Raw genomic sequence first — 23,855 nt, forward strand, 5'->3', positions numbered from 1 at the left:
TCAGCACCACCACCTCCGCACACCCTAGGTTCACACCTATGCAGCTGCGTTTGATCCGTTTCTGCTGTGCTTTTCGTGGTGCATTTTGCGTCTTTTTACACGTGTTTTTGCTTTTTTTTCATTTTTAGTTTTAATTAGGGGAGGTGTTAGTAATGAAGCATGTTAAAAACGCAAAGCGCATCAAGAACGTGTCTAAAACAACAAAAATGCATGCAAAACGCAGCACTTGCGTTTTAGATGCGGTTCCATTAAAGTCTATTGTCCAAAAACCGCAGCGGGAAAAGAAGTCCCTGACCCTTTCTAAAAACGCGCCCGGAAAAACCACACAGATGTGAACGTGATCCATAGGAAATGTTAAATGGCATGCACTGCGCTCCTGCAAAATGCAGAAAAAAAAAAAAAAAAAAACGTGGATATGTGAACCAGGGGACAGGCTTGGACGGCAGCAGGAGCCAATGGCTCCTCACAGGAGATCTGCAAGCTGTGGAAGAGAGAGAGGAGAGAAGATCCGCTGCAGATGGGCACAGCGCTGGATAAGGGTCGGGCTCAGGTAAGGGTTTAAGGAGGGGGACCAGATTTTGAAAGTTTTTTTTTCCCTTAAAAGGGGAAGTTCTGCTATATACCCTCCCTCCTCTACCACAATTGGCACATTGTATTTTTTTTTTTTTATTGGTGAGAAGGTACCTAGATTTGACAGTTACCCACTCCCAGTTCCGCTCGGATTCCCTAGGCGATGTCATGAGAACAGCGGCTCTCTCCTTCCTCATAGGCTTAGAGACAGCAGTGGGAGGCATTGGCTCCCACTGCTGTCAATCACGGCCAGTGAGGAGAGTGGGGGTGGGGCCGAGCTCTGTGAGTCTACGGACACACGGAGCAGGCTTGGGAGCGAGCCCGAACGAGAATCCCCATCGCAAGCAGCTTGCTATGGTGGGCACTCGGCGAGGGGGAGGAGTGCCGGTGGGGGACCTGAGAAGAGGATTGGGAATACTCTGTGCAAAACCAATGTACAGAGCAGGTAGGTATAACAAGTTTGTTATAAACAAAAAAAAGAAGGAAGGGTTTTTTTTTTTTTTTTATGTTTTACCTTTACAACTAGGCACACACTGATATATCGGCCGCTGAAACGTATTGGCAAAAAATAGTAGTGGTGCACCAAAATGAAAATTCTGGTGCGAAAACCGAAAATTCAAAATGCACTTGGCCGAAAACCGAAACCTAAATGCGCAGTTTTTAACAAAGAAAATATAAAATTTTTGGAAAAAAAACACAAAAAATAAAAATTACACAAAAAAAAAACAAAAACAAAAACCCCCAATATACCCCAATTTTTTGTAAAATATGAAAGAGAATGTTATGTCGAGTAAACAGACACCCAACATGTCACGCTTTAAAATTACGCATGCTCGTGGAATGGCGTGAAACTGCAGTACTTAAAAATCTCCATGGGTGATGCTTTAAATATTTCTACAGGTTAGCAGTGTAAAGTTACAGAGGAGGTCTAGTGCCAGAATAATTGCTCTGCTCTGACGTTCGTGGCGATACCTCCCTTGTGTGGTTTGCATACAGTTTACATATGTGGGCGTGGCCTACGTATGTGTTCACCACTACGTGTGAGCACAGGGGGGACGGGGGCACTTTAAACTTTTTTGTGTACTGTCCCTTTAAAAAAAATTTTAATCACTTTTGTTCCCATCACAAAGAATGCATGCATCCCTTGTGATAGAAATAGTTAATGACAGGTCCTCTTTATGGAGAGATATTGAGTCAATAAGACCCCACGTCTCTCCTCTGCAATGTAAAGCATTAGATCAAAAAAAATCTACATTGATCTAGTGCTTTAAAAAAAAAAAAATATAATGGATGGAACCAGAAGTAATATCGCTCCAGTCCTCCAAGGGCATAGAGATGAGTGGAGGCCATCTTTCCTTCACTAACCTCTATGCCCAGCACCAGGATTGTTCGATGGTTTCTCAGGTAAGGCTGAGAACCATTGAGTGGCGGCCAGGCGGCAGCCAGGGTTTCTTCAGCACCTGTATTGGTCCTTTTTTTTCTTTTTTCATATTGGCACACGGTCGAAAGGGGTGTTTTCAGCTGAAGTGTTTTGGCCAACGAAATTTCGGTACATTCCTAAAAAATACTGTTATCAGCATTTTGCTGAAAAAAAAAAAAAAAAAAAAAAAAAAAAAAAAGTGCTAGTAATGGCTTCTGTTTTTAGTATAAAAGAAACGTGTCAAGGCAACTTGCACGCAAAGTCTTGTCCCATAGACTTCCATGTAAAGTTGTGCCAATTGGACTTGCAATTGGACGTGCAAAAATGCCCCCTGGTGACTTCAAAGCAAAATCACATCCCACAGACTTTCATGCAAAGTCATGTCCCATAAAGTGTAAAGCAAATCACCCCGAGACTGCATTGCAAAATCACGTCCCCACAGACTTCAATGCAAAATGCCCCCCTAGTGACTTCAACGCAAATTTGCGTCCAATAGACTTTCATGCAAAGTTGTGTGCCCGTAGACGTTAATGCAAAACGCTGATTAGTGACTTCATTGCAAAATCGTGTCCCCACGAACTTCAATGAAATCGCACCCAATAGACTTTCTTGCAAAGTCACGTCCCATAGACTTTTATACACTTCCCAGAGAAGATGTCAAGCCATATTGCTAATGAAGAAAACAAAAAACGGTCTCCAGATAACAATGAACTTAAAATGTTATAAGAAAAGCGCCACACCCTCTAACTCCAAAGCAGCAAATTCCCCACTCAAAAAAATCAACAAATTTTTTGCTTAAACAAATAAATAAAAAGGAATGCGCTAATTGAGTAAATAATACAAAGCGAATATAAGAAAAAATATAAAATAAAAAATTATGCAAAGAAAGTGTCCATTAATAATGTCCAAAAAGATTTTTAATTAATGTCCACACTGTGTTGGAATCACCACAAAAAAAATGTTTTTAAATCACCCAACTAAGCTCAAAAAAATAAAAATAAAACAAATATATATTGCCTAGAGCAAAAAGGTAACAAATCAATTCTTGGATACAATACTGTGTAAATCAACGAACAAATTTTCCTCCAATGAAAAGTATTATTGTGTGAATCAACGAACGATTTTTCTTCAGATAAAAAACCACCATTCAAAGATATAATAAGGATATATCGCAATCCGATTCTTAGATGCGAGAAATGAACGAATTTTCAGATGAAACTCCACCATTCAAGGGTGTAAGTAATTTCCAGGAATATATAAAAGAGTCGTGAGATATATTCCTGGAAATTACCTACACCTTTGTATGGTGGAGTTTCATCTGAAAATTCGTTCATTTCTTTGAATGGTGTTTTTTTATCTGAAGAAAAATCGTTCGTTGATTCGCACAATAATACTTTTCATCGGAGGAAAATTCCTTCGTTGATTTGCACAGTATTGTATCCAAGAATTGATTTGTTATATATTGCCCAGAGCAAAAAGGTATTTGTTTTATTTTTATTTTTTTGAGCTTAGTTGGGTGATTTAAAAACATTTTTTTTGTGGTGATTCCAACACAGTGTGGACATTAATTAAAAATCTTTTTGGACATTATTTATGGACACTTTCTTTGCATAATTTTTTATTTAATATTTTTTCTTATATTCACTTTGTATTATTTACTCAATTAGCGCACTTTTTTTATTTAACAATGAACTTACCAATCACTCCCAGGCTAGTCAGCCGCAGGTATTCGAAAGGCCGGGTTTTGCTGACGGTGTGCAGGAAAGGGTATAAGAACAATGGAATATGTGCTGCAAGAAAGGCAGATCTGGGACAGAGAAAAAAAAAAAAAAAAGTAATTTTTTTCACAGGGACAGAGTTACAGTAAAACTAAACCTAAAATGTAGAAAAAAAAAAACCCCCAAAAAGAAAAAAAAAAAAAAAAAAAAAACTGCGAGCACACGACTCCTAATGCTATGTCTCTTCTACAAAAAGACAAACTTACCTGGCAGTCACAGCGCAAGTGCGGCCTATGCTGGTTGTACTGATGTGGCCGACTTCTGTGAGCATGCATGGGAGAGGTCATCCCCCTGCTGGCACCATAGGTTTAGCCCGGGGAGACGTTGACAGCGGACATCTAGGAATGTAACTGTCACATAGCTGGAAGGTGAAAGTATTTTGTGGTGTTTCATTAAAGAGCGCATTCATACTAGTGGTTGAGGGGCGGTAAAGCACCACTGGTTGAGCTGCGGTTTTAGTGCCCCGACTGCTACCCTTTAGTTGCAGAGGCAGTGGATGGGGGTGTACACATGGCAGTGGATGTACACATGGCAGTGGCTGGGGGGGTGTACACATGGCAGTGGCTGGGGGGGTGTACACATGTCAATGCCTCAATACTTTGCGTCTGCAGCAGGAATTATGCTTTCGGAGGGCATGACGTCTGCTGCGTATGACCCAATCAAGTGAATGAGCCGCTATGCAAGCGCCCTGCAACTGCATGCAATGTACGCATTTGGAGCATGCTACTGCGCCGTTCAAGGGGTTAAAAATGCTCTCTGAAGAGAGATCCAAATGCAGATCACTCTTCAGAGAGCAAAGCTAGTGTGAACGAGCCTTAACACTCCCATGCCACCGATTTTTATTCTCTAAAGGACTAAGCTGGCTGCCAAATCTTCAGCATCCAAGCGTTCCAGAAGTGATGGATGCAGGATTCCATCCACGTTCCCCAATGTCACTGGGCTGCACTCTACTGGATTACGTTTTAATTAATAAACAGTCTCTCTTTAACCTCTTCCTGTACAGCCCATGTCAACAAATGGCCAGAAGGGAGCGCTGCCGATGCGGGTGGACGTTTCTAAACGTCCCCCTGCATCCATTGCCTGTGCGCGCTCCATGGAATACAGATCACTATACAGGACCTCTGTGTGAGGTCCCGATCATGTGATCCCTGATTGACCAATCAGTGATCACATGAATAGTAGTAAGCAAGATGTCACTTCTGACATCATTGCTTACTACGTGTGAAATCTGTGAATGATCAGAGAGGTCACATGGTACAGGGCTATTCACAACAACCTTGTACCATGTGACAAGCTGTGACCAATCACAGCTCACTCAGTATTTCTCAATGGCTGTAAGAATGCAGCCAGAGAGAAGGAGAAATGATTGCTTTTACAGCCTTTATGGGTGTAAAAGAAATCCGTGTAATAAAAAAAAAAAAAAAAAATCTTTATCACCCCCCACAAGTAATACAGTGTCACTATGGTGACTGTACTGCTAGGGTGACAGTATGTTACAAAAAACAAAAATATGGAAAAATAAAAAAAAAATGTAAACAAATTTTTGAAAATATATAATTTTTGGTTATAAACTAATTTGGGTTATTTATTTATTTTTTACTAAAAAGATAGATTAATACATTTTGGCCAAGATTTATGAAGATTATTTGCAAAACTTTAGAAGAAAAACACTTTTTTTCCAAAATGTTTGGACCATTTCATTTATATAGCAAAAAAAATTTAAATAAAAAACGCCCAGTGGTGAATAAATACCACCAAAATAAAGTTTTATCTGTCTCAAATAAATGGTAAAAAATTCATATGGGTACAGTGTTGCATGACCGCGCAATTGTCATTCAAAGTGTGATAGCGCTGAAAGCTGAAAATTGGCCTGGAGGGGAAGGGGGTGAAAGTGTCCGGACTTGAAGTGGTTAAGACAAGGGCCAATTAACCTACCAGCATGTCTTTGGAGTGTGGAAAGAAAACAGTGTAACCGGAGGAAACCCACGCAGGCACAGGGAGAACATGCAAACTCCAGGCAGGTAGTGTTCTGGTTGGGTTCGGACTTGAAGTGGTTAACCACTAATTTCTATGAAGTGTATTTTGGGAAGCAGGAAAAATAATTACTCTAAAGAGAAGATATCTCATGAAAAACAAAGGCTTTTAATAATAATAAAAAAAAGTTTTTGTATTTTTTTTATATTAAAATATAATTCCCAAAGCAAAGTGATCATTTCTAAGAAATTAAAATGCTAACTTTTTTGGGGGGTACAATACGGATAGCAAGACAAGAAACAAAAAAACATCCCACATAGAACAGAGTAGGACAAAATATCAAATATCTAACCACAGGCGTCCACTTCCAATACATCATATATCCTACCTGGTCTCCGGGTGTGAGGCCACACATTGTAGCAAGGCCAGTGCATTACACACGCGGTTGGACTGATGTGCGGTCAGGGTAGGTGGGTTTATCGATGGGTAGATATTTACAATTTCCTGCAAAAAAAAAAAAAAGAAGAAGAAGGTGTTGCATTACAGAAAACTGGGATAAAAACATGCTGACCCATACATTTCATGGGTTACCGAACATTATTCTAACTTGAAGCAATTGTTACAGTTACTTGGCCATCTTCCTGATTTGCTGGCTTCAAATGTTTTGCTTCAATGACCATGAAAAGCATACAGCTAGCAATGACAGGAGACCGGTGTATTCTTGTCTGTAAGAACTGGTGCTTTCTATAGTCAAAGCAGTACAGGTACCAGGGGGTCTGACTCCTTACCTTCCAAGCACAAACAAAAAAATAGCCCGGGGAGCCCACTAGCTATAAAAATATAATGAGGGGCCACCAGCAATATCTGGTGGGGTGCTGCCTAAACGCAATGCATAAAAAAAAAAAACAAAGAGAAGAAAATAGGCTACACACCCACAAAGCTACCCCTCAGATGAATTTATTCACAAAATCAAAAGAGAAAATAAAAAAAAAAAAAAAAAAAAAAAACAAATTTTAAAAAATAATGCATCACAGATACGAGTACCAAACCCCCCCCCCACGCCCCCTAAAAAAGGCACCCCCCAATGATGGTAAGGGGAGATGACCAATCCCACCCCAGTCTGAGACCACAACGCACCCAAATGATGGTAAGGGGAGGACCAATCCCACCCCAGTCTGAGACCACACCGCACCCTGATAAGGGGAGATAACCAATCCCACCCCAGTCTGAGACCACACCGCACCCCGATGATGGTAAGGGGAGATGACCAATCCCACCCCAGTCTGAGACCACACCGCACCCCGATGATGGTAAGGGGAGATGACCAATCCCACCCCAGTCTGCGACCACACCGCACCCCGATGATGGTAAGGGGAGATGACCAATCCCACCCCAGTCTGAGACCACACCGCACCCAGATGATGGTAAGGGGAGATGACCAATCCCACCCCAGTCTGAGACCACACCGCACCCCGATGATGGTAAGGGGAGATGACCAATCCCACCCCAGTCTGCGACCACACCGCACCCCGATGATGGTAAGGAGAGATGACCAATCCCACCCCAGTCTGAGACCACACCGCACCCCGATGATGGTAAGGGGAGATGACCAATCCCACCCCAGTCTGAGACCACACCGCACCCCGATGATGGTAAGGGGAGATGACCAATCCCACCCCAGTCTGAGACCACACCCCAATGATGGTAAGGGGAGATGACCAATCCCACCCCAGTCCGAGACTACACAACATGCACCAGTCCCCTGCCCCCCCCCACACACACACACACACAGCAACCCCCCCAAGGGTCCCCCCACACCCTCCAAGACAGCCCACTCAGCCGCCTTCCCCCCCCCAGAGGGAGCCGAGGTGAACACTCCCTGACCAGCCCCGTAACAGACCACACTGAAACACCGGATGACACTGGAGCCAGTCCCATAGGTCTTTCTGTGTCGATAATGAGCAAAAAGTATCACGGATGAGAAAATAAAAATATATAAACTGTGCAGCGCTACACATCAAAATATAAATAAATGAGTGAATACTATAAATAAGAATCATGTAAAAAGTCCCCATAAATTTCTTCTGAACAAATGTCCTTCCTCCTATGACCACTGGTGCTCCAAAACACAGAGAAAGTGCAACATAGAAGGAGGCAGTATCTGGGGTTAGCGTTGTGGGGAAGAGGCCCAGAAAGTATCACAGGGTACAGGCATCCAATGTGGGGAAAACCTGGAGTACACCACATGGACTGAGACTCTATAGGGGACTGGACCCTGCCACCATGGGGCCACATAGCCTGCAGAAATGGACAAACAACCTAAAAAGTCCAGAGTAGGCAGTCCGATCTGTGAGAGGGTGCAAGAGTCTCTGTGCATAAATCGACCAGGCCAGTCCAAAATCCTGTCCAGATAGATGTTCTATGGTGTGGATAAACACTCGGAGGCCAGTGTAATCACAGGTCTGGGCATATAGAGGCTGGGATTGTAAACACAGACAGCCTGCAGGTGGTGAAAGTAAAATGGATGTCATGACGTGCAATTGTAGAGCATGGAAAAATAGCAATCCTAAATTACATGCCGGCTATCAATAGTCTATAAGGTGGATATATATCTGGGAGTGCAGATCAGCCTCTCTCAACCAGGGTGCCCAGGCACCCAGGGGTGCCTTGAGGTTCTTCAGGGGTGCCTTGGCAAAATGTCTAAAAACTGCCCAAAACTTGTACACAAGCCAGCGGGGGGGGGGGGGGGGAACAAGCCGGCCTTTTAGTTACACAAAGCCACAGGTTTTCATTGCGCACCATTACGACCTTCTAGCCGCCGGCATCCTCACACCCAATGACATCATCAGTTGATAAGGAGGATGTCAGCTGCCTGCACAGCATCCTAGTTTGACCCTCCCTCGCCCCTCTCCATCAGTGCTGGGGTCACATTAGCTCAGTGATGGATAAAAACTGAGGGAGAAGAGAAAACATGGGAATACTAGTCAGTACCAATGTGCAAAAGTGTATTTGCTTTGGAAGAATAAACCACCTCTAATGTTGGGTGTCCTACATGTGTGGATGTTGCTGGGTTATATAAAACTAGTAGAATAGTTTTTCACATTTTAGAATGGGGTGCCCTTAAAATTATGGACAGTTTAGAGTCAATGGTGTGCCGCAAGACTGTCCATAATTTTAAAGGGTGTCTTGACCAAAAAAAAGGTTGAGAAACCCTGGTGTAGACAAATATAGACTGTCCATATTTAGTGAAGCCAGCGGGACTAAACACAAACTCGTGACTTGAGGAGCTACTGCAGCAACCTCTACGTGTGTCTCCAGTCCAGCCTGTGCTTCCGGCACAGCTGATATGACCTACACAGGGTCGCCGGTACTCACTGCGTGTAATTACACCAGCTAGGTCCTGACAGTTGACTGCTGCTCGTGATTCCAGTAGTGCGCACCATGACAGATAGACACTCTTATCAATCATCCAGCTCTAGCTGCTGTGTCTCGTAGTGGGGGTCACTGAGGCCCATTCATAGCTTGTGGGCTCCATGTCAATCCAGTCATGAAGCCATGCTGTGCACGGGCAACAGGCAGGGGAGGGACGACGTGGGACCATGCTGACGAGTTTCGTCCTGCCTACTTCCAGAACTTCTTCAGAGCCTGAGAGATGGCCAGGTGAGTGGGGTTGGTGCGGTGTGGTCTCAGACTGGGGTGGGATTGGTTATCTCCCCTTACCATCATTGGGGTGTGGTCTCAGACTGGGGTGGGATTGCTTATCTCCCCTTTCCATCACTGGGGTGCAGTGTGGTCTCAGGCTGGGGTGGGATTCTTATCTCCCCTTACCATCACTGGGGTGCCTAGGACTCTGGGGGGGGGGGGGGGGGGGGGTACAGAGCCCCATTCATTATACTGTGCCTCCCTAATACTATTCCATCATATATACTGGTATGTCCGCAGCAGTTGTGTTGATCTGCATTGGTCAACGCGGTCTCAGCACAATGGTACATAGGAAGCAATTGTTCTCCATGTGCCCTGTTCACGTTATACATGTGTGTTGCATAAAACTGAAGCATGTTGGTATTTTTTTATAAAGCACAAAAACCTGTATCAATACAGGACAGCAATACAGCAAGTCTTTGTGCATAGTGTCGTTTCAGTACAAGTTAACCACTTCCTGTCTGGCCCGTGTATATAAACGGCCGGACGGGAGCAGTGCAGGGGCGGGTGGCCGTTTATAAACGTCCTCCAGTGCCCGCTGTGTGAGGTCTCGATCATGTGATCACTGATTGGCCAATCAGTGATCACATGAAGAGTAGTAAGCAAGATGTCACTTCTGACATCATTGCTTACTATGTGTGAAATCTGTGATTGATCACTGAGATCACATGGTACAGGGCTATTCACAACAGCCTTGTACCATGTGACAAGCTGTGACCAATCACAGCTCTCACAGTATTTCTCAATGGCTGCAAGAATGCAGCCAGAGAGAAGGAGAAATGATTGATTTTACAGCCTTTATGGGTGTAACAGCAATCTTCATCACCCCCCCCCCCCCCCAAGTAGTACAGTGTCACTATGGAGACACTGAACTCCTAGGGTGACAGTATGTTAAAAAAACAAAATTTTATATATAAAAACATTTTTTGAAAAATTATAAAAAATTTTGGTTATAATTTAATTTGTTTTTTTACTAGAAAGATAGATGATACATTTTGGCCAAAATTGATGAAACAAGATTATTCATTTGCAAAATTTTATAAGAAACTTTTTTTTTCAAAATGTTTTGTCTTTTTCATTTATATAGCAAAAAGATAAAAATCCCAGTGGTGAAAAAATACCACCAAAATAAAGTTTTATCTGTCTCAAAAAAATGCTAAAAAATTAACATGGGTACAGTGTTGCATGACCGCGCAATTGTTAAAGTGTGACAGCGCTGAAAGCTGAAAATTGGCCTGGGCAGGAAGGGGGTGAAAGTGTCTGGACTTGAAGTGGTTAAAAGATAAGTTAATCTTTGGGAACATGTTACACCCGTTTTTAGGTGCCCCGTTCCCAATGCTGCCCCCCCACACCCCCTATGACAGGAGTACAGGGAGAAGTTCCCCGCACTAGCTGCCACTTTTTAAAACCAGCCTGGCTGTGCAGGGCCCCGCCCACACAGCCGCATCATTCAGTCACTGAGTCACTGTGATAGAATACGCTACGCTGTAGGCTTGTAGTTCTCAATGGACTACCACAGTGCTGTAGAGCGCCGTGGTACCTAACATCTTCCTGTCAGTATATCTGCTTGTCCGTACGGGATGAATCTGCTGATCGTTGGTGGAATGTTTTACAGGCTGCTGTAACAAACAAACAAAACCAAAAAAAAAAACCACACACAACAAAAACAAAATGCACATTTTGTTTTAGCTGCAAAAAAATTTGCATTTATTATTTTTGGACAAAAGGTGAACTTATCCTTTACAAAAAGAAAAACAATAATGAATCACACCAATGTATGTGTGCTATATGGAAGAAAACGTACACCCACTGGAGTGAACAGACCCCAAGACACTATGAAAGCAAGCTCAAGACAGAAATATCTGCTGTAAAACACCTAAATAATGCATAAGGACCCTATTAAATTTGCTTTTTGTAGCAATTAAAGCATGACATCACTAATCCCCGGTTCACATCTATGCGGATGTGCTGGCCGCGTTTTGCACAGGCACGAGAGCCCAATCATTTGAATGGACTCCTGTGCCCGTGACTCGCAGGGAAAGAGGTCCCTGCACTTCTTTTTAAAACGCAGCCAGTACGCTTGCGTTCTCCAGTGCGGGCGGCGTGCCATTACGCGGGTCCGCATTTCTTTGCGTGGGTGGTGCAGCTGCATGGATTTTCATGCGAATCACCTAGGGTTAAATGGTTAAATGATTTGCTCCCTCCCCTCAACCTGTAACCTGGGGGGGGGGGGGGGGGGGGTGTGAGTACCGATCTTTATCAGTGCTCTCTCTTCTGTGATCCTTGCCTAGGTGAGGATTACGCTGCGTGCCACAAAGTGCTTGTGCAGTTGAGGAGCTGGCTGTGGTTCCTCAGGAATCCACAGACAGCTCCTAAATCCAAAATGGCAGCATCAGGGGACCTGCATTGGTATGACAATGCTGAACTCCCAAGCACTGGCAAGTACCCGATTTAAAAAAAAATAAAAATAAAAAATAAAAGCAGCTACAATATTTGTTTTTCTTAACTTGTCCAAATACTGTAAACAAAAAAACAAAAACAAACACAAAAAGAAAAACAACAAACCATTAAAAAAGGCGACAAAAACTGTGAGCCCCAGTTACCCACAAGCATAACAACTTTAATGGAATACATATTCCATATTAATATGCAGATGGAAGCAGAAGGCTGTCAAATACTGAGAGTGTGTAGCTATAGCAAAGGTTCAGAGAATTAGTAAATAAAATAAGTAGGACATAAAGCAGTCAGCAGTGAGAAGTGTCACAAAGGATTTACAATGTGAAAAAAAAATTCTTGGAAAGAAAATCTATTACTAGAACTCACTTTTGAAGGAGGGGAGAACAACCGCAGAACAAAGATTCAATGTTTTCCGATTGCAAAAGGAGTTCCTCAGAATTTTAAAATAAATGGGAAAATATCTTCGGACAATATGGGAAAAAAGTGTTTTGGAGCAAATGAGAGAAAATGAAGAGGAATGGAGTAAACAAACAAAAATAACCAAAACACTGAATTCCAACCATATAAGGGCAAACTGTAAACGGAGAACAGCTGGAATTTATACCGTACAATACAAGAATGAATTCGCTCAGAAAGAAGAAATTGTACAGCGGGATGGATGATTTTAATTTAAAAAGATAAACTTTCAGGAAGGTTTCTATTAACCTCTTGCTGACCAACTGCAGTTACTGGGGGCAGACGGCACAAGCAGGCCAAAAGATGGGGAAAAAGGTCTGTGCGTCTTATGGAGTGAATATGGAGCGGCTGGGCCCAGTATTGCCCAGTCACTGCTGCCGTGTTAAAATACCGGGCCGGCTGCTCAGCTCGTCTGTGCAGCAGAAGCTGCTCCTCGGTCCAGCGGTGTCCTCATCAGCGCTGGTTTCACCGGCCATCTTCTCTCCCTGGTGCCAGCATCTTCAGTGTGGGCACCCAGCTGTGACAGCTTGCGGCTTCACAGCTAGGTGCCCACTGGGCATGGGCAAGAAGCGCTGCACTTTGTGAATGGCCCCGTAGTCCTCTGGGACCTGTCACTTGTTCCAGAAGACTACAGGGAGGGAAGACAACTTCCGATTCCAATTGCCAAAAGGTCTGCAGTCCCCGGCCGTCTCCCGTACCGTGTCCGCAGTCCCCGGCCGTCTCCCGTACCGTGTCCGCAGTCCCCGGCCGTCTCCCGTACCGTGTCCGCAGTCCCCGGCCGTCTCCCGTACCGTGTCCGCAGTCTCAGGCCGTCCCCCGTACCGTGTCCGCAGTCTCAGGCCGTCCCCCGTACCGTGTCCGCAGTCTCAGGCCGTCCCCCGTACCGTGTCCGCAGTCTCAGGCCGTCCCCCGTACCGTGTCCGCAGTCTCAGGCCGTCTCCCGTACCGTGTCCGCAGTCTCAGGCCGTCTCCCGTACCGTGTCCGCAGTCTCAGGCCGTCTCCCGTACCGTGTCCGCAGTCTCAGGCCGTCTCCCGTACCGTGTCCGCAGTCTCAGGCCGTCTCCCGTACCGTGTCCGCAGTCTCTGGTCGTCTCCCGTACCGTGTCCGCAGTCTCTGGTCGTCTCCCGTACCGTGTCCGCAGTCTCTGGTCATCTCCCGTACCGTGTCCGCAGTCTCTGGTCATCTCCCGTACCATGTCCGCAGTCTCTGGTCATCTCCTGTACCGTGTCCGCAGTCTCTGGTCATCTCCTGTAGTATGTCCGCAGTCCATTGGTTCAGAATATTTTTTTTTCTTGTTTTCCTCCTCTACAACCTAGGTGCGTCTTATGGAGCGAAAAATATGGTACTTTTCAGAAATGAAGAAACAAGAATATTAGGCTGGTGAAAAAAAAAAAAAAAAGTGTCTGCATTTTTCTTAACAAACGCAAACATTTACTGTATAAACAAACTGTTTCTGAGAACTGCTGTACATCTGTGTTGCATGGAGTCGACCAACTTCTGGCCCCTGTGATCAGGTATTCCAGCCCAGGATGATTGGACTACATTCCACTATTCATCAGAATTTCTTGGTTTAACATCAGAAGCAGCATTTCTGATGTCACCCCACAAGTTTATTGGCGTGTTTGGGGTCATCGTCTTGTTGAATCATTCATTTCAAGAGCATAAGGTAACATGACCTCTTCAAGTATTCTGATGTATTCAAACTGATCCATGATCCCTGGTATGCGATAAATAGGCCCAACACCGTAGTATGAGAAACATCCCCATATGATGCTTGCACCACCATGCTTCACTGTCTTCACAGTGTACTGTGGCTTGAATTCAGTGGTTTTTGTCACGCGTGTGCTATATATATATTTTCTTTCTGGCCCCTCCACCATGCAGCTCATTTTTGTTCAAGTGTCATCAGATTGTTCTCCTTCAAAGCAACCACACTGTCTTTTTCCAGAGCAGCCTGTAATTTTTCTTGTTGTTACCTGTGGGTTTCCCTTTGTATCCAGAACAATTCTTCCATTACATTGTTACGCAGGATTTTTGACAGTTCTTTTCTGCTCCCCATGGCTCAGTATCTAGCCTAGTCAGTGCTTCTACGTAAGAGCTAACTAACTCATTGACTATACACTGACACTAACTGCAATTTAAAAAGCCACAGATGTGGGACATATATAAGTACCTGAAATAAATAATAAATTAACCTCCAATTGGCATTTTAACCCGTGTGTGTCACCTTGTGTGTCTGTACCAAGACCAAACATTCCAGCCGAGGGAAACTTTTGATCCAGGGGAGGGCAGAGACTTCTGATCTGGGCCATTTGGTTGATTTCTGTTGTCGTCATTTAAAAAGGAGCCAAACAACTAATTAATAATAAATGGCTTCATATGATCATCATCCTTCAATAAAAGAGCATTTTTTTGGCATGATCAGTCATATTTTCAATATCAATGCCAAAATTTCACAATTTCTGCCAGGGGATGCAAACTTTTGAGCACAACTGTGTGTACATATACACACACACACAGTCAGGTCCATAAATATTGGGACATGGACACAATTCTAACATTTTTGGCTCTATACACCACCACAATGGATCTGAAATGAAACGAACAAGATGTGCTTTAACTGCAGACTGTCAGCTTTAATTTGAGGGTATTTACATCCAAATCAGGTGAACGGTGTAGGAATTACAACAGTTTGCATATGTGCCTCCCACTTCTTAAGGGACCAAAAGTAATGGGACAGGATAATAATCATAAATCAAACTTTCGCTTTGTAATACTTGGTTGCAAATCCTTTGCAGTCAATTACAGCCTGAAGTCTGGAACGCATAGACATCACCAGACGCTGGGTTTCATCCCTGGTGATGCTCTGCCAGGCCTCTACTGCAACTGTCTTCAGTTCCTGCTTGTTCTTGGGGCATTTTCCCTTCAGTTTTGTCTTCAGCAAGTGAAATGCTCAATCGGATTCAGGTCAGGTGATTGACTTGGCCATTGCATAACATTCCACTTCTTTCCCTTAAAAAACTCTTTGGTTGCTTTTGCAGTCTGCTTTGGGTCATTGTCCATCTGCACTGTGAAGCGTCCAATGAGTTGTGAAGCATTTGGCTGAATATGAGCAGATAATATTCCCAAAACACTTCAGAATTCATCCGGCTGCTTCTGTCAGCAGTCACATCATCAATAAATACAAGAGAACCAGTTCCATTGGCAGCCATACATGCCCACGCCATGACACTACCACCACCATGCTTCACTGATGAGGTGGTATGCTTAGGATCATGAGCAGTTCCTTTCCTTCTCCATACTCTTCTCTTCCCATCACTCTGGTACAAGTTGATCTCGGTCTCATCTGTCCATAGGATGTTGTTCCAGAACTGTGAAGGCTTTTTTAGATGTCGTTTGGCAAACTCTAATCTGGCCTTCCTGTTTTTGAGGCTCACCAATGGTTTCCATCTTGTGGTGAACCCTCTGTATTCACTCTGGTGAAGTCTTCTCTTGATTGGTGACTTTGACACACATACACCTACCTCCTGGAGAGTGTTCTTGATCTGGCCAACTGTTGTGAAGGGTGTTTTCTTCACCAGGGAAAGAATTCTTTGGTCACCCACCACAGTTGTTTTCTGTGATCTTCCGGGTCTTTTGGTGTTGCTGAGCTCACCGGTGCGTCCCTTCTTTTTAAGAATGTTCCAAACAGTTGTTTTGGCCACGCCTAATGTTTTTGCTATCTCTCTGATGGGTTTGTTTTGTTTTTTCAGCCCAATGATGGCTTGCTTCACTGATAGTGACAGCTCTTTGGATCTCATCTTGAGAGTTGACAGCAACAGATTCCAAATGCAAATAGCACACTTGAAATAAACTCTGGACCTTTTATCTGCTCATTGTAATTGGGATAATGAGGGAATAACACACACCTGGCCATGGAACAGCTGAGAAGCCAATTGTCGCATTACTTTTGGTCCCTTAAGAAGTGGGAGGCACATATGAAACCGGTTGTAATACCTACACCGTTCACCTGATTTGGATGTAAATACCCTCAAATTAAAGCTGACAGTCTGCAGTTAAAGCACATCTTGTTTGTTTCATTTCAAATCCATTGTGGTGGTGTATAGAGCCAAAAATGTTAGAATTGTGTCCATGTCCCAATATTTATGGACCTGACTGTATATACACATATATACACACACACAAACACACACACACACACACACACACACAATTTTGCATTTCTGGGTAGGCGGGAGGGGGTGGCTACGGCTGTCAATCACCGGGTCCTGGCAGGACATTCCCCGCCAGCACCTGGCGATTGCTTTTACACAATAAAGCACACATAGTAAAACAGCACAGTTAACCTTTTGATTACCCCAGATGTTAACCCCTTCCTGTCCAGTGCCATTAGTACAGTGTCAGTGCTTTTTTAGCACTGATCACTATATTCATGTTACTGGGGATGTCAGGGGCAGTTAGTCAGTGTCAAGTAGTGCCCGTTGCAGTCCCACTATAAGTCGCTGATTGCTGCCATTACTCCAGTAGTATAAAAAAAAAAAAAAATCCCAGTATATATATGTCCAGAGGGGAAGCAGGGACATAGAAAAAAAATTGGGTGGTGGGTAAGCTGAAGGTCTTCTTTAAAGCGGAGCTCCAGTTCTTTTTGTAAAAATTAAAAGCCAGCAGCTACAAAAACATTAGCTGTTGACTTTTAATAAACAGACACTTACCTGTCCCTGGATCCAGTGATGTGCTGCTCACCTGAGGGAGCGCTGGGGACCGCCTTCAGTCAACAATGACATTGTAACTGTGGGCACTCAACTGTGACAGCTTTCAGCGCCATTGCTGAGTACCCACTGTGCATGCATAAGGCCTCGCTGTGCATTGTGATTGGTCCTGCAGTCTTCTGGGACCTGTGCCATGTCACAGAAGACTTCGGGGGGGGGTGAGAACTCGAGAGTGGGGGACCTGTCAAAACCAGGCACCCCCCCAAAAAGGTTTGCCACATGTCAGAGGAGGGGTGGAGTTCTGCTTAAAGCAGCCGCCACCAGAGCATATGACACTTCATCCCTAGTAAGTAGTAGGTGCTGTAAGAAAAGAAAAAAAAAAAAAAAAAAAAGCACAGGAATCCCACTCTGAGCACTGAGCCCAGTAGGCTAGAATTGTCAATTAATGTGGGGGTCTCTTGTGGGGGGGGGTTGCATTTGGTTGAGGGTGGAGGAAATCTTTGAGATTACAGGATGCATCTACCATGTAGCAATGTTATTTATGCACTATCCCAGCTGGCTGTGGTGACTGCAGTGCCTTTGGTAGTTACTCAAGTTGTTTTATTCTTTTGTTACCTGTGAGCCTGGGAATACACAATTGGATCCGTTTTGTACCTTTATAAGCAAAACTGTAATAAAAAAGTTGGAATAAAAATATTGAGCATCATCTTTTAGTAGCATTTAAATCCCAAATTCATGTTCGAATTTTAAACTTCGGACTCAGCAATTAAATACACAAATCACAAGATCAGTGTTGCTGCATTAACAGCTTTTTTTTTTTTATGAAACTGTACTCTCTAACTTTAAAAGTGGAACTAAACTGCATCTGCGCACCACAAATCAAAAAAAACAATTTAATTCATTTTTAATTTTCAAAGCAATCTATCCCATCTACTCACGTTTTATTTTGCTGTGAAATCTTAAAAAAAAAAAAAAAAATACCCCCTATAATTTCTGGCTGTGGCCCTTCTGAGTAAGGACAGATGATTCATGTAGCAATTACTTCCTGGAATCCATCTGCCCTTGGCTCTCCATACTCATACTCTCCAATCGATTTACTAATGCTAGCAACATAAGGATTAAAAATAGTCAATATTCATTGAAAGTTCTGCTTTAACTATTAATGCACCCTCACTGCGCTTTATATTTAAAAAAAAAAACCAAAAAAAAACTACTGTTTAGCAGCCAAACTCTGCTGTTTACCATTTGTAGTGAGACTGTGTGGCAACAGCAGTACATGTTCCCAAAATGCAAGAGAAATAAAGAAAATGGACACATTTGGTGCACAGAAATGAAAATTCAAATTGCACTTGGCCGAAAACCAAAATGTGCAGTTTTTAAATCTGAATATACATTTTTTGAAAAAAAAAAAATACACTGATTAAAAAAATATATATATACCCCAATTGTTTTGTAAAATATGTACGAGGATGTTACGGCGAGTAAATAGATACCCAACATGTCACACTTTAAAATTGCGCACGCTCGTGGAATGGCATGAAACTGCGGTACTTAAAAATCTCCATGGGTGATGTTTAAAATTTCTACAGGTTAGCGGTGTAAAGTTAGAGGATTTCTAGTGCGAGAATTATTGCTCTTGCTCTGACGTGTGTGGCGATATCACACGTGTGTGGTTTGAACACAATTTTCATATGTGAGCGTGGCCTACGTATGCATTTTTAAGTTTGCACTGTTCCTTTTAAAAAAATTGTAATCACTTTTATTCTTATCACAAGAAATGCATGCAATCATTGTGATAGGAATAATTAGTGACAGGTCCTCTTTATGGAGAGATATGGGGTCAATGACACCCCACATCTCTCCTCTGCAATGTAAAGCATTAGAGTAAAAAAAATAAAAAAATAAATGGCTGGAACTGACATCACTCCGGTCCTCCAAGGGCATAGAGATGTGTGGCGGCCATCTTTCCTTCACTCATCTCTATGCCCAGCGCCGGGATCTATGGTTTCTCAGGTAAGATTGAACTAGCAAGTGATGGGCGGGCGACAGCGTGTCAAGGTCCTACCTTTTCCCTGAGGTTATGTTACTCCATGTGCTGGCGTCCATCTTGGATTCTGCTGTGCATGGTGGGAATCCTTTTATGCCTTCAGGTCTCTGTGGTCCATCCCCCAGAGGGGTGTGGCTGATGACATATAAGCCTGTGGCCCACACATGCTCTTTGCACTTGTGTCGCTATTACTCTGTTCTGACTCTCGTGACTCTCCTGGTATCTGATTCGGCTTGTGACTCGACTATTCTTTGTATTCTCCTTTGATCTGACCCTCTTGCTGAACCCGGCTCGTGACCTGTGATTCTCGTCTGCTGTCCTGTACTGTTTTGTCCTGTTGTTGACCCGGCTTGTCTGACTACTCTTTTGTCTCTTCCACCAGCTACACGCCATTGGCGGCAGCCATTACCGCAGCTGAGGTGTCTCGGGGGGCCGCGACCTGGTTCCTGGCTGCGTCAAGTCCATCCCCACCATCAGGGGCCCTGGTGAAGGGCAGCCTGGGACTTAGACTCCGCGCCCTGAGGGACTTCGGTCTGTGGGTGGTGGTTGTCGTCAGCCAGTGCGTTACATTGTTAGGCCTGCCTGTCCGTTCCTCGGCCCCTGCCCTGACACAGCGGACAGGAGGCTTTGAGGGGCGGGGTTTTTTCGGCACCTGTATCGGTGCTTTTTTTTCCCCATTTCGGCCAAAAGGGGTTCCCTATGAAATTATGTTTGTTCTTTTGACAAATATCAGTCACAAATTTATAGTAGCTATAAAGTCAAAATGTTTTTTTTACTTCAATGCATTCCCTGCATCAAGCACTGCTTGTTGCATCCCCTCCCCCCCCCCCCCTTCCCAGACTCAATGACTTCTCCACCGAACCAGTGCTATCCCTTCTGCAGCACAACTGCTCCCTCTTCCCGGTCTCACAAGAGGCTGAGACCAGCAGGAGCCATATTCTCCAACTACTGTCAGTTAAATCCTGTGAGGAGGGAGTGGGAGCGTGGCTGAGCTGCAGTGTGTCTATGGATGCACATAGCCCAGCTCAAGAGTGCAGCCACATGGGTGCTCCCATAGCACACAACTTGCAGAGGGGGCATTCACAAGAAAAAAGGAGTGACCAGCGCTGGTGGGGGGGACGGGACTCCTGAAGAGGAGGTAATACCATTGTACAGAGCAGGTGTGTGTGTGTGTGTGTGTGTGTGTGTATCACACCTTTTTTATGTGCAAAAAAACCCCCCATTAATATTGCTTTAACCTTTAACCTGCAGAACGGAAAAGTCTGCTACTCTTGGCTCCAGTGCCCATTATGGAAATTTGTTAGAGTGGTTGTAACCTTATCTGCAGCCCTCTTTTCTCTACAGCCTCCTAAAGCACATATTTTACATAGCATTTCTGAGCTTCAGAAGGCAGGAGGTGGGGATCTGATGTCACACACTACACAGGACAGAGCAGAGAGATGAGTGTAATCTGAGACATGAGTGGAGGTAATGGACACGCCCAGGGGCGGACTGACAACTCATGGGACCCCCGGCAATAGGGGGATCATGGAGCCCGTGTCCTTGCCCAAACTCAAAAAAAACCTATGAAAAAAAAAACAAAAAAAAAAAAACCAACAAGGGGCATCTCATGGGGCCCCCTACTGACCCCGGGCAGTGCCCGAGTTTCCAAATGGTCAGTCTGCCCCTGGACACGCCTCCCTTCTATACAGTCTTATAGGGAAACATGAACAGCTGAGGCGGTCAAGCACCTACTAGGTCTACCTAGGTCTGAAGAAGGAGCCTACTGAGCATGCTCCGAAACACGTTACCGCCCCCCTTCACATCCTACTCTGCTCTCCAAGCCTCATTTTGATGCACAGGCACATCCTGGGCTTTACTTCTTGATCCTATAGACAGAGTTTGCTGCTGGACGTCTTCCCTGGATCTTATTACACCACACGATGAGTCTTTGTAACGATTTATCTTGTAAGTGCAATTTATCTATTGTTCACCAATAAATTGTCTATACTGCACTTAGAGGCGCCTTCCTCTCTTTTTCATCTTTTCCTGTCTCCTGGGATTGCTTGGTGTCGGCATAGACTGTCAAAAATGACTCACGCAGATAGAAGAGGAATGAAAGGGCAGATTGACATCACACTTGGTGCTTTGGATCAAGACACACTACAGAAGGATATGCTTTGTTCATATCTCATTTCAGAAGTTTGCAAACCCCGTTAAGTTTTGAAAAGCTGAAAGATCATGGAGATATGTATAACAAACTTGGGGAAACAGGGAAATAAGACTTTTCAACCCAAGTGGTTGCATTCACAGGTACAACTGAAAAATGTACACATCATGGTGTAGGGACTAGCTATCCATTCAGTCATATCTGACCCTTGATGATTGCATGGACCGTCACTCGTAAGCGACTTTTTCCATGAATTCTCTTAGCAACTATTTTTACAAGGTAGGTTGCCAGGTCTTTCCCCAACCCCTACCATGCAGGAGATCCCACATGGCCAGAGATGAAACTAGAACAATTTAGACAGGAGCCAATTAACCTACCAGCATGTCTTTGGAGTGTGGGAGGAAACCCATGCGAACACAGGGAGAACATGCAAACTCCATGCAGGAGGCGCCATGGTCGGGAATCGAACCCATGACCCAATTACTGCAAGGCAGAAGTGCTAACCACTAAGGCACTGTGCCGCCCCGGTGTAGGCAGGGGTGTATTTACCACCAGGCAAACAAGGCATTTGCTTAGGGTGGCATTTTTCAGGGGGGGCAGCACTGCCCCTTGAAAGAAGGGACGGAAGAAGGGACACACGCGACATGGGGACCTGGTGGGTTCTGAGAGATGCTGTGGGTTTCATGACGGTGTATGCACAGCACAGCCAGACTCTCGATCCTGGAGATGTCTGGAGCTGTGAAGGTGAGTGTCTTGGGGGATGGTGGCTGGTGTAGGGGGGCAGTGGTAGTGGAAGGCTCGGGTGGAGGGCAGGGGTGTTCTTGGTCAATGTCTGGCTCTTTCTGCGGGGGAAGGGGGGGGGGGGGGGGGACAATTTTTGTGCAGCACAAAGCCTAAATACACCACTGGGTGTAGGGACAGTAGCCAATAAAGACTGCAAAAGGTCCAAAATGGAATGATTACAGGTAGTATTTAAAAAAAACAAACCTCTGAAAAATGATAAAAAGACCAGCTGAACTACACCAACAAATCTAAATGATCTGTATTACAACCAAATGTAGTGGACAAGTAATATGTGAGATGGGGCTGTTGGTGTAGTCTTTTAGAATATTCCCATCATATACAAATAGGTGAATATCCAGCCAACGTAAAAGAAACAAACCTGTAACAGTGCTGCAATAGTACCAAATGAGTGCCACAGCATGGGTGCGAGATCAGGGACAGATTCCCGCTTCTTGCTGAGCTCCAACAGAGCATTCTCCCGACTTTCTGGGCTTGATAATTCATTGATCCACTGATAAATCTTCTCTCTGTCAACAGGGGCAAGTGCTGCTGGCACAGGCTGCATAGAGAAAAAAAAAAAAAAAAGCTTAAAACCGAAAAACAAATACAATACAAATAGTAATAATTTGATACAGAATGATTACATTAAGGCGTATTATAGCAGTTGCTTTATCTATAAAAAAAAGATGGGAGCGTGAGCCAATCCTAGATATTTGCTGGATGAACTCACATCCTGCAATGTATATGTACAGATGGGTCTGTTAGTATCACTGGCCTGGGTGCAAATCAGGAGGGAGGATGTGTCACTGGTTTCTCCTGGAGAAAGGGAAGAGATGACTGTATGTCACTGGTTTAACTATCAATACATAAAGACGTTGCGTCATCAGTGCATTCTTTCTTTGGAGTCAAATGTTTATTATCTGTTGCACACCCTACAGTCTTGTCCACTCAGTGAGGTCAGGAGCAATGTGAAATGATGGATGGTGCCGCCTAATAAACTCAGAAATCTTCACCAGCGAGCCTTCATGCAACAATTGTATCCTTTAATACGGTCAGGGGAAAAAAAAAAAAAAAAAAAAAAAAAAAAAAAATCACAGGCCAATTTACCAGGTAACAAAAACAAAACAAAAAACCTTCTGTGTGCAGCTCCCCCCCCAGTCCCTCCTTTAACCTCCCTAGTGGTCTGATTATGTTCATATTTCTTTGCTCAAAGCGGTACTTTTTTTGCATGGAAATATGTATTTTTTTTACTGTAGGCCTGTAAGTTTTAGAAATATCTCACTGAAATCTGTCCGAACAAGAGTCTAGTAAACATCCCCAGTATGTTACAATTTGAAACACGAAATCATAAATTATAATTTAATAAATAATCAAAAAATAATAAAAATTTAATCAAACCAAAAACACTGAAATTTGAAATGGAGAGCAAAGTCTCAGAATTGTTTTCAGTGTCTGATGAGGAATTCCCCCCACGAATCATTATCACTCAATTCTGCAAGTGGTTCTGATTTACTATCGCTGTTCTCTAGCCGGTCTAAAACCGCTTTTGACCTAAAGGGACGCTTTTTGGACGCCATGGACGTTTCTCAGTTTCCAGGCAGAAAGAACGGTAAATATGTAGGCAGGGCGCCGGACAAAGCACTCGGGACAAAATGTATGTGAAATGGTTTGATACAGGAATGTTATACTATGTGATTTTAGTGTATTTAGTGAATGTCACTTTTTGTCATTTTCAAATTTCCCGCCAGTTCTGTCCCCCGTACGTCCTGACGTCACAGGGAACGGAAACCGGAAGACAGATGCCGGCA

The 23,855-nt window shown here is 44.0% G+C and overlaps 1 protein-coding gene across 1 annotated transcript in view; it reads right to left on the reverse strand.

The window, feature by feature from the left end:
- CNOT9 (CCR4-NOT transcription complex subunit 9) overlaps positions 1-23,855 on the reverse strand; it is a 36,550-nt gene that overhangs the window by 10,152 nt on the left and 2,543 nt on the right. The window contains exons 2-4 of the mRNA XM_089662592.1: positions 22,427-22,606; positions 6,131-6,246; positions 3,688-3,797 (exon numbers count right to left, since the gene is read on the reverse strand). Of these exons, the coding sequence (XP_089518718.1) occupies positions 3,688-3,797; positions 6,131-6,246; positions 22,427-22,606 (406 nt within the window). The remainder of the gene's footprint in view (positions 1-3,687; positions 3,798-6,130; positions 6,247-22,426; positions 22,607-23,855) is intronic.

Source organism: Staurois parvus, unplaced genomic scaffold (assembly GCF_062004578.1).
Source record: "Staurois parvus isolate SC_StPar_1 unplaced genomic scaffold, SC_StPar_1.0 ptg001495l, whole genome shotgun sequence".
Taxonomy (NCBI): domain Eukaryota; kingdom Metazoa; phylum Chordata; class Amphibia; order Anura; family Ranidae; genus Staurois; species Staurois parvus.